The sequence below is a fragment of the Amphiprion ocellaris genome, chromosome 9 (assembly GCF_022539595.1).
Source record: "Amphiprion ocellaris isolate individual 3 ecotype Okinawa chromosome 9, ASM2253959v1, whole genome shotgun sequence".
NCBI lineage: Eukaryota > Metazoa > Chordata > Actinopteri > Pomacentridae > Amphiprion > Amphiprion ocellaris.
This window is the reverse complement of record NC_072774.1, coordinates 13,613,395-13,628,614: the sequence shown is the minus strand read 5'-3', so window position 1 is coordinate 13,628,614 and position 15,220 is coordinate 13,613,395. Positions and strand designations below refer to the sequence as shown.

The following is a 15,220-nucleotide window of genomic DNA, read 5'->3' as shown; positions in this document are numbered from 1 at the left end:
GCGAACGCCTGGTATGATTCTTTAATGTGAACGATGACAAGCAGTATAAAGATGTGCTGTCACTGTTGCTTCTGGGATCATCATGTCTGTTTTTGTACAAGACACAACCTCAGTCACAGAGGGAGAGCGGAGCTGGCAGCGAAACACTTTCTGTCTGTGGATAGAAATAATCTGTTTATTGTTTTATTCATGGCAACACAAACTCAATCACAAGGTATCAAAAATATGAACATAAAATGACTTAAAGGATAGATGGGTGTCTTATTAAGTTTGTGCCAGTCTTCTATGCTGCCCACCTCCTTTTTATTATTCCTGCTGGTGTTTACACACTGTTACTGTAGCGGCAAATGGCGGTTCTGTCCCTTCAAGGAAACTATTTGCTGCTCATTCACTGTTGTGCTAAGAAAAACAGTTTCAGCATACCTGAAAACTGCAGAAGCCAGATAATCCATTAGAGGAAATGTGAAACCTCAGCTTGGTTTGGTCAGAGGTTTTGTGTTTCATCATTTTTCAAAGTGGCTGAGATGAGGGTTTTTGTATCAATATTTCAGGCTCTCTGACTGGATAAGTAACCCTGAAGGTCAGGAGGAGGGTCACTGTGTAAACATGACATGCAAACAAAACTTTCATAAAAAATGCTTTTGTGATTATTGCTCTACACTTGATTTAATGTAAATCACTGAACACTCATGTAAGGAAATGGAAATATTAGAAGTAAATCTGCCGGAACATGTTGCTTTACACAGAGCTAATGTGACAGAAACTCTCCTCTGGGCAGAAGGTTAACTGTACATTTTCCTATAAATAGCCACAGAGGCTTATCGGTACACATTTTGCAGATCAGGATTGCAGCCAATCATGCTATAGAGTCTGTCATGCAAGCTGAGGCGTTAAATGGCTGTAGGAGACTTTAGTCTTGAAGGCAGGTTCTTCACACGGGCAAGATGCTGCTAAGCCTGGAAGCAAGTGCTGTCTTATTAAAGTATCATTCCAGTTAATTTCAACCTGGCTTATTTCCTATAAATATAGCTACAGCGGCTCTATGGGTCATGTTTACTTTGCACTTGTCATTCCCATTCTAGAGATGCAGGGAACCCAGGACTCATGCAAAACTGCATACTGTAGGGCTGTCGTCAACCTAAAAAAATTTGGTTGACTCCAATCCTACTTATTCTTCAGCCAAGCAATTGGTTGCAGTGCAAAAAAAAAATGCACTATAATTAAACTATATGTGCCATAGTGCCACACACTCCAATCAACCTAAATTAATTATAAATAAAAATAAAATGCTAGTGTTTGTAGCATATTAAGTCATTTTAACCAGGTTATTTGACAAATCCCATCGTGATGCCACTTTTTTGTTTTAATGAGACAGAAGGTCAGTACCTGCTGCTACTGCCAAACACTGTAGCTGTCAGAGCCATTGCAGCATTTTGCTGCTGTCATAAACCAATTCTTAGACAAATTTTACTGATATGTTCACAATCAAAAGCCCTGAGCAGTAAACACAAAAGTTAGCAGAACAAGTCTACTGTTTTCAGATGGTATGCGATGTTAGTTGTTGAACTGTGAAATGCAAAGTTTACGCTCCACTTTTTGGCCAACTGTCTGAACAAAATGGAGCCACATTTCTTTGACATACCAATGCCAGTAAATATTCAGTGAACGTTAAATAGGTTAAACCCAGCAGTTTCCATTAGTTTGAGTCAATTCAAAGTGGTAAAAACATGGAGGTGTTTACAGGTAGTCTGTTCCTCCAGCTGCCAAAAATAATGGATTAATCCTGGAACGCTGTTGATGTAGCACTTTTCTCCTTATTAGAGTAACACCGGCAATTGTACAGCCATTGAGAATTGGTTTAGATGAGAGTTTATCAACCAACCAGTGGACCTCGAACCTACACTCTTAATATTTTGGGGCAACTGCTTAAGATTTGTATAATTTCCCAAATCACATAATACTTACATTAATGGAATCAGCATTTTTTTGGTATATTTGCAAAACAGAATGATTAAAACACTCATATGATTTTTTTTTAAAATAGTTGTTGATAATTTGGTTTCCTTGCAGCTCTACTATATTATTGGATTATTATTGTGATGCATTCATGTGTAATTTGCATTGTAGTTGCTAAAGTTTGTGCTGTTTTTAAGCATTCGATGTATGGTTGGGTAATTTAAAGTAACTTAAGCAGTATCTAAAACAGTCCAAAATTGTTGTTTAAGAAGGACTATATGCTTCTTAAAATTGTAGCAGAGCACAACTAAAGTAGAGCACCAGAATAAATTTTGCTTCACCAGTGATGCTGATCGATAAAAATGCCACAGTGCAGCCTCCTACCAACACATCACTACACTGCTGGATATTTTCCAGCAGCATAGCATCTTTCTTAGCCTCGACAGAATTTCATCTCATGTTTGACAATTCGTGTTTTAAAAATTAATATCTAATTACATACAGTTGTTAAATGCAGACAGCAGCAAATGAGCTGAAACAGTAAATGACAGCAGCAACCTGAAATGAACCTAAAGCAGAACCAGCAGCAGAGCGACTGTACATGCAGACACAGCCACGGAAGTTCAAGTTGATGCACCCCCTCCTTCTCCCTGTTACCACCCTTTATTGTGCTGTATTTTAGGTCAGGCTTTTCTCCCCCTGTTTTGTATTGAATACTTTTCGAGACTTAAAGTGTCAGACGGAGCAGCTAATCAAATCAGATTTAGTCATGCAGGCTATTAGCTTAGAACCAGCAGATGGAGCCAAGTCTTTAGTCATATCCTCAAGACAGGCTTCAAAGCCATTTGACTCATGCCAGATGACAAGGCGTCATTTCCCCCAAGTCATCCTCCCACTGAATAATACTGTTGTGCTGCAGGTATATGAATGATATCAGTGTGGCTCTTCAGGACTCACCTAAAAACTGAATGGGTGAAGCTTCTTCGAGGAACAGTGGAAAATATTTCACACACATGTTGAGACCTTTTAAGTTAGTTTCACATCAAATATTTTAAGATTCCAGCTGTGAAATCAGGTTTGACAAGTTTGACATTTGTGCTTGGCAGACACAGTGATGTCACTGTTTTACATTTTAAAATGCTGTTAGTGGGCTGAGAAAATCAGATGTTCAGCAAAACGTCAAAAAGATGTGAAAATGCTCGTCATGATTTTACTTCAGATTGCATTTTGGCATGACTGAGTTTTATCCCTAAAGTTAATTCAGTTGGAATAAGGGAGAAACATTTTTTTCCTTAGAAATATAATCAGATAATCAAATTATATCTCTGTTGAGCAACTTCCAGCTCAAGAAATGTCCCATTTTTTCTGCAGAGATTTTTGAAGAAATGACAGTGTACTGAAACATCATTACTTATTGTGAAACAAATCTTTTTTTAAAGAGCAACTTGGCAGGTTGGTAACTCCAGTGAATTAATGTGTGAGTAAATTAAGCCAAAAGTAGATTTTTTAACAAATGATGTCCAAATATGCATTAAAATAAAATTTAGAGATGTTTTTTAACAGATTTTCATAGCTGCCTCACAAAACACAGTGTAACAAAAAGGAGAGTAAGCAATGACTAACATAGTGCTGGGCGATATGACGATACATATCGTGGGAACGATAGAAAAGTGTCTATCGTGCCATTTCTCGTCTATCGTTTCTAACCTAATTTTATCAATTATTATAATAAATATATCATTTCATAGCCCGCGACGATTGTATTAGTGTTTTCTTGTCACTAAGCTTACTCTAAGTTTATATAAGTGAAAATAAAGAAGAATAGAAAAGAGATTTTTCCCAAAGAAACTCCGTCTTGTGGTTTTTGCGACATGATGCTGCTTTACGTTCTTTGATTCTCACGCGGGTTTGCGACATGCTTTATGTTACTTAACTCATGAGTGCTGAATGATGGACGCACAACAGGTTAAAGTTTCATGGAGAAAAGTAAGCAATGAAATTTTTGTCGAACTTTTCAGAGAATAACTGAAAACATACTTTATTGTGGTTTATCGTGATATATGTCGTTATCGTGATATAAAATAATCCATATCGTGATATATGATTTTTTCCATATCGCCCAGCACTACTTTAACATTAAACAATTTGAATCAAAACACTGAAGATGTGAAAAATGTAAATTCATACTTACAGGACAGACTACTGCTTTATAATCGAGCCTGTTAGGTGTCACTGAGACCACAAACAGACTAAGACTTGGAGAAATAATTGGCATCAAAGAGATACTAATTTCTCATGAGGAAATAAGGAGAACCCATGAAGAGTAGGCAGAAATCTGTATGACGGTTGATGAAGTTTTGATAATATTAACTGAAACTGTGTTACATCTCATTTCTGTGAAGTTTGCTGTTATTAGTCAGGATCGACGATCAGCTGGTATCAGTCATATCTCATTTGTCGAACATTTGACAATATCATTAGGAGTTTGCAAACATAAATGAAGAGTTACAGCACACACTTTACAGCACACACTTTGCATTTTCATCAAGATGAATCTCTGATGCATTTGTGATGATTTCCAGAACATGACGTTGCAGTCCTGACTTACACATCCCATCCAGAACTTCACTGTATCTCAGGGAACATAATCTTCTTGTCTAAAATGAGTGCCGAAAACAACGTTTCTCATTATAAATGCTGCTGTGACGCTTCCCCACTTACACATAACTAGGCCAGACACGAAAGGAGCTTCATAGTTTGGAAAACTGTGCATTAAGTATCCTAACAGGCTGCACAAACGTATTAATTCTCCATGATGAAAAATTATGAAATTCAAAATAATTAACAAAAAAATACCAACATTCTAAATCACAGCAGCTCGGACTCGGTAACACCGACTACTGCACAGTGCGCTGAGGCACAGTCAACTCCTTTTGTGACATAATGGAATGCAGAAAATGCACAAATTATCTTTTTCATCTAAATTTATGCCTTAATGGTATATAGAACATTTAAAATTGCATTAACTTTTCAAAGAAAAGTTAAGTATTAGTAGTAGTTTAGCAAAAAAGTGTAACTTGCAAGTTGCTCTTTAAAGAAGTAAAACAGCTAAACAAGTGCAATCATCTTTCATCTTTTTATTATTTTCACACTAACAGGGCTCAGACTTGTCTAATCAGGTTTCTGTAAGCTCAATTGTCCTGGAAACGAAGTCATGTAGATGAGTTCTGTTCAGGTTTTTAGTGTGTCTGCAAGAGAACTGACAAATTCCACTCAAAGCAGATGGCACACATGCAAAATATGGTGGATTTTTGACCATGGCATTGATGTACACAGTTTTCCACCAACGCAGTACACAAAGGAAGTTAAGATACTGCTTACTGGCAGAAAACCATAAACTGTGCAGTTCCTGAAACATGCAGGAAAATATCACAATATATGTAGTATTCTCTGTGTAAAATTGTTGCATGAATTCAAGATCAGTTTATCATGAAAGGACAAACTACATCCATGCGTGAGACTTACTGCTGCTACTGTTGGACTGTATGGCACACCACTGCCCACCACAGGAACTACTGCAACACTGCAGTTCTCTGTGGACAGTGAACATGTGCAGGACTACTTCTTGTTAATAATAAATGTATCTTGTGCTCTCCCTATCACACATCACGTCTTTCATTTGTATGCATCTCCATTCAATTTCGGTGTCATTTAAATACATCCAACACAACCACACTGACTTCCATCCCATGATCATACCTGCCTCATCTCTCTCCTCAAATCGCACCTGACTCTTGCATCCTGCCTTCACCACTCGCTCGCTCATCTTTTCCGACCCACGCCGACCACGTTTCGGCCTCTGTGACTTCACACCATGCACGTCCTCCCTCTCCTTCTCCATCTGCTGCCGCTCTCCTCCTCCGCCATGCTCCAGAGTTTCCTCAGTAGAAGGTTGAAGGGCTCAATCAAGAGGGCCAAGAGTCAGCCCAAACTGGACCGAACTAGCAGCTTCCGCCACATGATCCTCCCCCGCTTCCGTAGTGCCGACCAAGACAGGTCAGTGACCGAGTGTGTGTGAGTGATTTCATGCCATCACGTGGACAGTCTGGTTGTGTTTGGCCCAGCAGTGTGGTTGCGTTTATGTATGAAATCTGTGTTTACCTGCTGCTTCTGGACTTTGGGGTGTTTAAATGAATTACAGTTTATCTCTACTTTTACGGTCCAGATCTGTCCTTATGATTTAAGCAAGATGTTGGAATGGGAAGTGTCACAGTCTGTGGTTGTGGAGAAGTCAGTAGGGAAAAATGTAAGTTTTATTACATGAGTGATGTGAAGGGAACAGCTGCTCTGAAATTTTACAGACTCACTGAGAAGAGCTGAAATATAGCATTTTACAGTTTGCTGTTATATCATCCAGCCTGGTTATTGTGACTGCTGACTTATCCAGGTTCTACACAATGCATGCTGGGATAGAGTTTCTATCTTAAGCTCTCTCTGTCTATGGTTTTCTATCTTTATCACCTCTCTACCAGTATGTATCATCTGTCTTTATCCACATCCATCTGTTCATCTCTGTATCTGCCTGTCTGCTCTGTCAGTATCTCAACCTTTTCCATCACTATGTCAGTCTATGCATTTCTTCATCTGAACCCATCTATCATTTCCTTAAATTACTGTTTATTTTACACTGTCATGTCTCACCGCAGCGTCACTTACAGTTAAAACACTCAGCACAGTCACTGTTTCCCTGCCGAAGCGATGGGGAAAAAAAACATCCCTTCTCTCACCATAGCAACCAGCAGACAGCCATATGGTGGCTGTACAGACCGTAATGAGTCAGTGGGAGATTTGCTTAATTATACCTCCTCTGTATCATGTAGCTGTAGCTGCACTGGGATTCTTCAGGCACAGCAGCACAGGCGGTACATGGCGAATTTTGGAGAGAGAAATTCTTCAGATTGATGATTTATAGTTTGGCAGAGGTTTTTTACGGAGAGGCCATTATTTTGAAGGAGAAAGAGGATGAAAGATATAATCTGAAATTTTAGGCTTTGAAGTAATGTTGAGTAGTTATGCAACAGCTATGAGGAACTAAATCACAAATGTGTTGACACCCTTGTGTTTTACTCTGAATTTTTTAATACTAACCCTTTACTTGTTTTTTTGTATGCCAGTGAGAAGTAAAAGCAAGTTTCTGCATTGTTTCCAGCATACGACTGGCGTTACATTCTGCTTTACATGAAAAACAAACACAAACTGATGGATTTTCTTTAAATTGTAGGGATTCAAAAGTTGTGGTTAAAGGATGAGTGCAGGTCACCTGTGCACAAGAAGGCAGTGGTGATCCCTTACTCTGAGGGGCCCAAATCAACCAAGAGACAACATATAGCATAGTTGTCCATCCTAGCAAGGTTAAGAAATGTTGTGTAATAAGTGCAATAAACTGAGACTTTATTTTTGCTTTATTATCTACTAAATTCACTTATTTCTATTGTCTCCATCATTTGTCTAGGCCTGCATATTTCATTATTAATTTAACTGCCAGGTGTTTTATCAATTAATCATTTCTTTATTTGATGACAATCTCTAGCTTAGTTTGTCCAGTAACAAGACTAGAGTCTAAAGATTCTGATAAATTTTGCATAAGGTGACAAAAATCAAAAAACTCAAAACTGAAAAGCTTGATGTAGAATTTAAGTGAATGGATTGTCAAAATAGATGCCAATTTTCTGTTGATCAACTAAGTGATTCAGCTTTCACTTTGTTCATTTAGTTTATCCATAAGCTCTCACTGGACAGAAACACCGCACAAACTTAAACTTCAAATGTGAAGGTCATCTGTATTATCTAAACAGAGGTCAAAAGTGCACTCAGGAGAGTGCTAAAACCTTTTCAGATCCACGTGTCTGCCAAGGTGCATTTCCACATGATTTATTCATTTGGGAAAGCTGTGGATGTCTATTATCCATGGCTGGTTTGAGGAGACCGAACGTACGAAAAAGTCAAGAGCCTTGTGAAGTCGAGGCTGTTTGCCAAGGCCTTCACATCTGGTATTCATTTTCACAGCTCCTGGTTTACTCTGGATGTTTTCTGTCAGGATGCTGCTGAACATCTGCAGCTTTTATTCATTTGTATTCTATTTTTTTGTCTTTATTTGTCCAGGGAGGTTTGCCTTTTTCCAGCATGCACTGAAATTCATGCCGACATAAACGTGCCTCTGAGCTCCCAAACAGGCTCTAAAACCTGCAGTGATGCACATTTTTGCACATAATTTTTCAATAAGTCCTTTTAACAAGCAGAAGCCTACTAGGTCTGGATATCCTGTGCAAACAATTCAGTACGCCACTGTGTCGCATAGCCCCCTACTGTTAAATATATATCTTGGCCTGTTTTTCAGCTGAGTTTTTTTCAGTGCCCTGTGAGGACCTTAGTGCATTTTCAGAGGGTTTTCTGTCCTGCAAAGTATAAAGATCTACAAGCGGCTGTGGCTCAGGTGGTGGAGTGAATTATCTGCTGATTGCAGGGTTGGGGGTTTGTTCCTTAGCCCAAACTTTCACCTGACAGTTTTGTGTCCTGAGATAATACAGATACAGGTTTACAGGGTTTTCTTTTCTTTAGAGTTTAACAGTATATACATTTTCATTGTCATCTCTTCAGCACTTCTCCTTCCATTGACTAACTGGCTATCCTAGAAAATGTCTCAAAATTGTGGGACAGGAGCTTTTATATTTTACGTAACCCGAGATGACTGTTTCAAATTGCTTTTTTGTTGAACAAACGAACGGAAAACTCAAATTTAATCAATTTGTGATGATGCAAGACAGAGAAAAACATAAAATCCTCACAGCGTTCAGTTAGTGACGTGGGTCCAGGGATGACAGTCAGAAATGTCTCAGCAACTGCTGATTTCATGAAGTTCTGTCCAAACATTCATGGTTCCGACATGTTTTAATTTAATAGCTTTGAAGATCTGTGACTTTTCTTATAGCACTGCCGTCAGATTCTTAGGGAAATGCTTCAGTTCAGTTGAGTCTCAGTCATACAGCAACTTGGTAACGGCAGGAAGAAATAACAGTTGGATAGATGAAATAAAACTGTTTTACATTTTTCCATAAATTACTTGGGTGTATTTTTATTTATCACCACCATCGGGTCAAAATTGCAATTTGTTCAATACGGTACTTAAATTTTTGACTAAAAGCCTGTAAAACTAAAGACTTTCCCATTAGTCTTAGCTGTGCTTTGAGTGTTTTTGCTACTCTAGATTAAGATGGTGAGTACAGTAAGCACTACATTTAGCTTAGTATCTGCATATTAGCATTACCATTGTGAGCATGTCAAACTCATGATCATAAAATTAAGCTAATCTCAAAAATAAAGTTTAAGCTCAATGAAAAAAACATGAAGCATCTGACTTGGAAACATTTTAGTACAGTAACACAATAGCTAACAAGCAGTAAAGCAAATGTATTATTATCAGTCTGAAATGCTAACAAGCTGACTTTATGTGAAACTAATAATGTCATATAGGCTGCTGTAGCTCTAGCTAGTTACCTTGAATTCTTTGCTATACTGTAAGTTAGACACACCTGCAGGTTGGTGAGGAATTTAAATAATTATGATAAAAAATTGTAGAGTTATGTTTTTTTCTTAGAACCTTCAATTCAAAATTGATTGACAATCATCAAATAGTTTTTTACAAAATGACTTTGTTTATTAGAATTATTACTGTATTCATTACCTTGGATAAGGTTTCAGAATCTAACATTAGCCAGCATATCTTTTGGGCTTTTTTTCATTTTTTTCTATTTCAGTTAAATGAGTTTCATGTGTGTTGATGAGACTTTGCTGTTGATCAAAAATTCCGTAATTTTAAGTCCAGTTTCCCATTTTTAAGGCACACTGAAGGCAGCAGAAGCACAGCATCATAAACTCAGTCTGTCTTCAGTTGTGTAAAGAAAAAAAAATATCCGTCAATTAGTTTCTTTTCAAACTTTATTGAATAAAAAAACTCAAATAAAAAAACTCTTGCTTTCATATTCAGTTTGATGAAAGACAGACCAAAGCGGCCAATCTTCAAATTCAAGAAACTGTACCTGCAGTTGTTGTGGTGTTTCTGCTTGAAGAGTGACCTCAGTTCAGTTCAATTTCTTTGTGTGGCGTTTGTTGTCAAGCCTGTTCTGCTTTAGTTCAGTGCAACAAAGCACAGAACATGTTCCCAGTCTCCTTGTTTCTAGTCTGTCATCACTACTGCAGCTCAGGTTTTCTTTCTCAAGTGTGTGGTTCATCACTCCTTTTTTGTCTCTCCACTGAGACATTGCAAAGACCTTCTTTTTACCTCCAGCACTTTTGCTGTCTTCTCAATCCCTTCACCCACCCTGACCCGACACCATGCATCCTCCCCTCCCTCTAATCCATACTCTCACTTGCTTCCTCTCCAAAAGATCCCCTGTTTACATAATTAACATGATTTCCTCTGAGAAGTCTTCTCCCTCGATCCCCCATGCCTCAACCCTTTCCCCCCTCAGTCTTTCCTTCCCTCTCATCCTCCCATGACCTCCCCCACTCTTTCTTTCTCTTCTCCACTCAATCTGACTCATTCCTTTGGGTCTATTTTTATCTCTCCCTCGCTCTCTGTGTTTCTCTCTCCCCTGGTCCCTTACATGTAATCAGTGCTCTGTTGATGAACATTATGATTGAACATAGACAAAAGCAGCAGGAGAGCTAGCAGAGGAGAAGCTGAGACCTGGACGCAGAGTGGAGGATATACAGTATCTTTTATATCTTTCTTTTTTTTCTCATTTCCATCCCCCTTTTTTCTTCTCCGAGGGGCTTCATCACACCTGAACATCCCTCCTCGCTTTCTGGTTAGACTTCCTGTGTCATCATGTGTCTGTCTTAGCTGTAGCTATGTCGCTCTGTAGCTGTCTGCTGAGCAGGTCTGTGATCTGAAGTGAATGTGTGTGTGTGGGAGTAGTGGAGGTGAGCGTGACGGATGGGTTTCAGCAGAGACTCTGTTCACTTATTAGTGTGGATACAGTACGTGTTAGTATTAATGATGTTATTAAGAATCATTTTAAAATATTGTATGTAGACTTTAACATGTGTTGTCTGGAGGAAAAACAATGAATGTATCCATAAAGAGAGCTGCATAAATACTAAAAACAGCAAAAAAAAGGGAGTGATGTGGTTAATATGCATCGGTCCTTTTAACTTATTGGTTTCCAGACCAGCAGGAGTAAATGAAACCTTTTTGATCGTGTTTAACTGCTCACATGACACAACCAATCATTTCCATTTCAAACAGGTTTTTCAAATTAAGAGCAGAGGAACACTTTACTGGATTCTACTGGATCTTCTTTAAGATTCAGCTAATGAACCATGTGGCTTGATCTTTCTGTCCGCTTCACAGTTGCCTGTCAAATAATGTAAATTGGATGCTTTAATTATTTTTCAGTTGCTTCTACTATGTGTCACAACTGTTCTTTCTCTCCTCTCAGTGAAACAAGGTTAATTGCTCTGACTAATTGTTACTTAGTTTTTGTTACTTAGTTGCAGCTCAATCAATCAATCAAACTGTATTTGTACAGCAGCTTTCACACAGCTTAGTGCAGTTCAACGTGCTTCGCAAATGACTGATGAGCTGATAATTAGAACAAGTAGAGTGAAATAAAGCTACATTTTAAAAGAATAGATGAAGATGATTGAAACTTAATCAAACTTCATCATAAAAAGCATATACTGCTCTTTTCAAACAAATCAAATGCAGTTCAGAGTGCTGTACAAGTAACACGAGAATAAAAGACGGTTGTGCCAAAATCTTTGACAAAATCTGTTATTTTTTTAAAGGTGTATAAATATAATAATAAAAAATGCATTCTGAAATGTTGCACAAAATAAATTCATTATATAAAAATAGCAAGATATGTCTAAAATTGAAAAGAATAAAGAAGATTTTCAAAAATATACATATTTTAGTTTACATAACTAAAATTTTTTAGTAATTAAAGTTTAAGTAATTCAAAACTACATAAAATAATAATAATAAAATATGAATATGAAAACTATAAATGTGTAAAACTCTACATTATTGCTTGACTGAAGTTTTTAGTTGACCAGAAGACAAATCATGAAAATAAAATAAATAATGAAGACCAGATTAAATATCATTTAAAAACAAGTCTAAAAATATAATAAAATAAAGATTTAAACATAATTAACTATATCTAATAAATTAATTTATGTAGAATAATGATTTGTTATTAAAGAAATGTCTTTTGGAAAGGAAAACAATAGAACGGAAGCATACTTATGTCATGTTAGATTTATTAATAAATGATGTGTTGTTTGCCCCTTTTATTCCTGTAGATCACATTGTGAAGCACATGTGCGTATGTTTAAGCACACAAAGATACAGAAGAATATGAAAGGCACCAAATATTAGAATACTGACAATACAAAATCTCCTACAGTTTCTTGTTCACAGTTTTTGGAGCCCAAGCCGCCTTCCCCTCTCTGCATCTAACCAACTATCCCTCTCCCAGGACCCGTTTGATGCAGAGCTTCAAAGAGTCCCACTCCCATGAGTCCCTGCTGTCTCCCAGCAGCGCCGCCGAGGCGCTGGACCTCACTCTGGACGAGGACGCCATCATCAAACCTGTGCACTCGAGCATCCTGGGACAAGAGTACTGCTTTGAGGTGAGAGCTGAGCTGTACTGTGGACAAAGAACAGCACATTCACACACTCAGTACAGAGCTGTAAATGGCACCATAAATGTTGTTCAACCTTGACAAGAGAAAGTGATGTGAAAAGAAAAGATGATTTTTTTTTTCCTGTACAACAAAACAAAGACATTGAAATAAGCTCTCAGCTTTTCCATCACCTTTCCATTAGTGGAACATAACAAAGGTTCAGCGTGAATACAAGACAATGTTCTGGCGTCTTAGTTGCAGTCTCCATAGTGACTAATGGCTGTGGTTGTTGAATTTACCGTTGGCTATAACCTCAGGTGACTACGGCATCGGGAACCAAGTGCTTTGCGTGTCGCTCAGCTGCAGAGAGAGACAAATGGATCGAGAACCTGCAGAGAGCTGTCAAGCCCAACAAGGTGAGGGGAGAGAAAGGGATGCGGTAGAGGAAGAAAAAAGGATGATCCCTCTGTCTGTGTGTCTCTCTCTCTCCTCCCCGTCTCCCGTTGTTGTCTGTCTTCAATAAGAGCGCACTGCTTCATTTCTCTGTGTGAACTCCATCCTCGTGTCTGTGTGTGTCTGTGTTGAACAATTTAGTGGCTTCTCCAAACAAATATTAAAGCTGCATCAGGTAATGTTTCAGGGTGGAGGATCCAAATTGATGTGGAAAAAAAACTGCAAATCCGATGATGTGATATCAGTGAATTGCACACAGCATGTCTACCTGCCTGTCTATCTGTGATACTTGTGGAGAAGAGGTAAAAGATCAAACATCACTGAGTCCAGGTCTTTTCTCGCCGAGATAATAAGTCTCATGCAAGAACCACTCGCACAATCAGATTTGTTCTGAAGTGGCATAAGTTAGTGATTTTAAGAGAATTTGTGGCATTCAACACTCTTCCTGCACTCTGAATTTTCTCTTCAATACAAAGAAAATTCACAAGAAGTCCAGAGTGGTTCACACTACAAGTGGGGAAGTTTCTGTTTGGCTGTTGCTTAAGCGCTCATTGACACTGACATTAAAAAAAAATGTAGGTTTGAATAGCACAAGCTAACAGCAAGGGTAAAATTCTTTTCCATTTTTGAGACAGAACAGTAGATTTTGTGATGAGGGAAAGAAAATGGAGATGGTGCGATAAAAACATATGACTGCTTCACCACGTAATTGGAGCACTAAAAAAAGTGAAGCCAGCTCCGATTTGATTTGTAGCGCATCATCCGTCACACAGCAACAAGTGTCAGGCATCAGTGTGTAGCTTAATATTTTCGGCTTTCATTGAAAATGACTTGTAGCCAGTTGCTTTTTCACCAGTAGTCTGAACACACATTTGTCTTAGTATGGATGGATTTGGAGAAAATATGATCCCAAAAATGAAACAAACCAGCAAAATTTACATTAGCTTCATCATATCAACATTATAATTTTTTAGTTTATATGATTTTGTTTCTCATCAGTGACAGTAGTAAATAAATATGCATAAGTAAACCTTTTCTTTTCAGTCCTCTAATATGTCTACAGAAGTTGTATGGGTCAGCTGATTTCCTACAGCAGGACTTGAAGCTCTTTGACATTATTATACACGCTGAGCAGCACAAAAATACTTAAAGTAGATGGTAATTTTAGGGGTATTGATTATGCTAATGACCACATCTTACAAGAAGTCTATGCAGTTAAAGCTGTGCTAAGCAGAAATCTGGGGAAAAAGTCAGATTTTGAAAATACAGCCTTCCTTCTGCAGCTGTCCCCTCCCACTAGACAAGCATGCATGTATGCATGCGCTTCATATGCAAAACAAGCTTGATGATATCATAAACAGGAAGTTCAGTTAGCCACTGCTGCAGTGGTAAGCATTTGGCTTCCATTAACAGAGGGCCAAACTCTTAGCAACATTCAACATAGACATCAGCACTAGTTTGCAGGTAAACCCATATACGCAACCTCACTCACCACCAGCTTACCTGTCCAGGAGAAGAGCAGGAAGCCCAGAATGTAGTCATTACTAGATGTAACTCCAGTTATATGAGTATGATTCACTGATATTGGCTCATGTTTTAATGCATTTATTGTCAGACTCTGCACTGTAAGCCATTATTACCAATGTTGGAATAGAAACCTTTCCTCCATTGAATCAGGTGTTCTGATCTGATGGGATGTGCATCCTCATTTTCATTTGTACAACAACCATTAGGAGCAACGCCTGCTCTCTGAAAGCCCTCTCCAATCTCTGGCCAACATGTCTCGTCAAAGGCTAGATTTTCAAAAGGTTAAAAATGGAGCCAAGAGGAGTTGCAGATGTCTAGTCTCCTCTCAGACCACTTGAATTGCAGTAAACTGAAAGGTTATTATGGAATTCTGCCTACAACACTGTAATGGAGTTTGAGGAATCCAAGTTGTAACACTTTTGGCTGCGGGAAAAAGAAGCGTGGTTTAGGATAAGAGTACGAAAATGTTCTTAAATGAGGCCCATTTCCAGTGTGTCGATATCTGACATGTGCAGATGAGATGCTCTCATTTTTTGAAATGCTGCTGTGCAATTTAGTAAGATAAGCCAGTGTATTTTCACATAAAAATCTT

General features: G+C 38.2%; 1 protein-coding gene across 19 annotated transcripts in view; it reads left to right on the top strand.

Annotated features, from left to right (window-relative positions):
- Window positions 1-15,220, top strand: part of syngap1b (synaptic Ras GTPase activating protein 1b) — a 183,475-nt gene that overhangs the window by 121,167 nt on the left and 47,088 nt on the right. For 18 of the 19 annotated variants that reach the window (XM_055013883.1, XM_055013875.1, XM_055013882.1 and 15 more), the window contains 3 exons: window positions 5,891-6,012; window positions 12,501-12,654; window positions 12,966-13,064. In XM_055013883.1, coding sequence (XP_054869858.1) covers window positions 5,891-6,012; window positions 12,501-12,654; window positions 12,966-13,064 — 375 coding nt within the window. The remainder of the gene's footprint in view (window positions 1-5,890; window positions 6,013-12,500; window positions 12,655-12,965; window positions 13,065-15,220) is intronic. The other variant, XM_055013890.1, reaches the window with a different exon arrangement.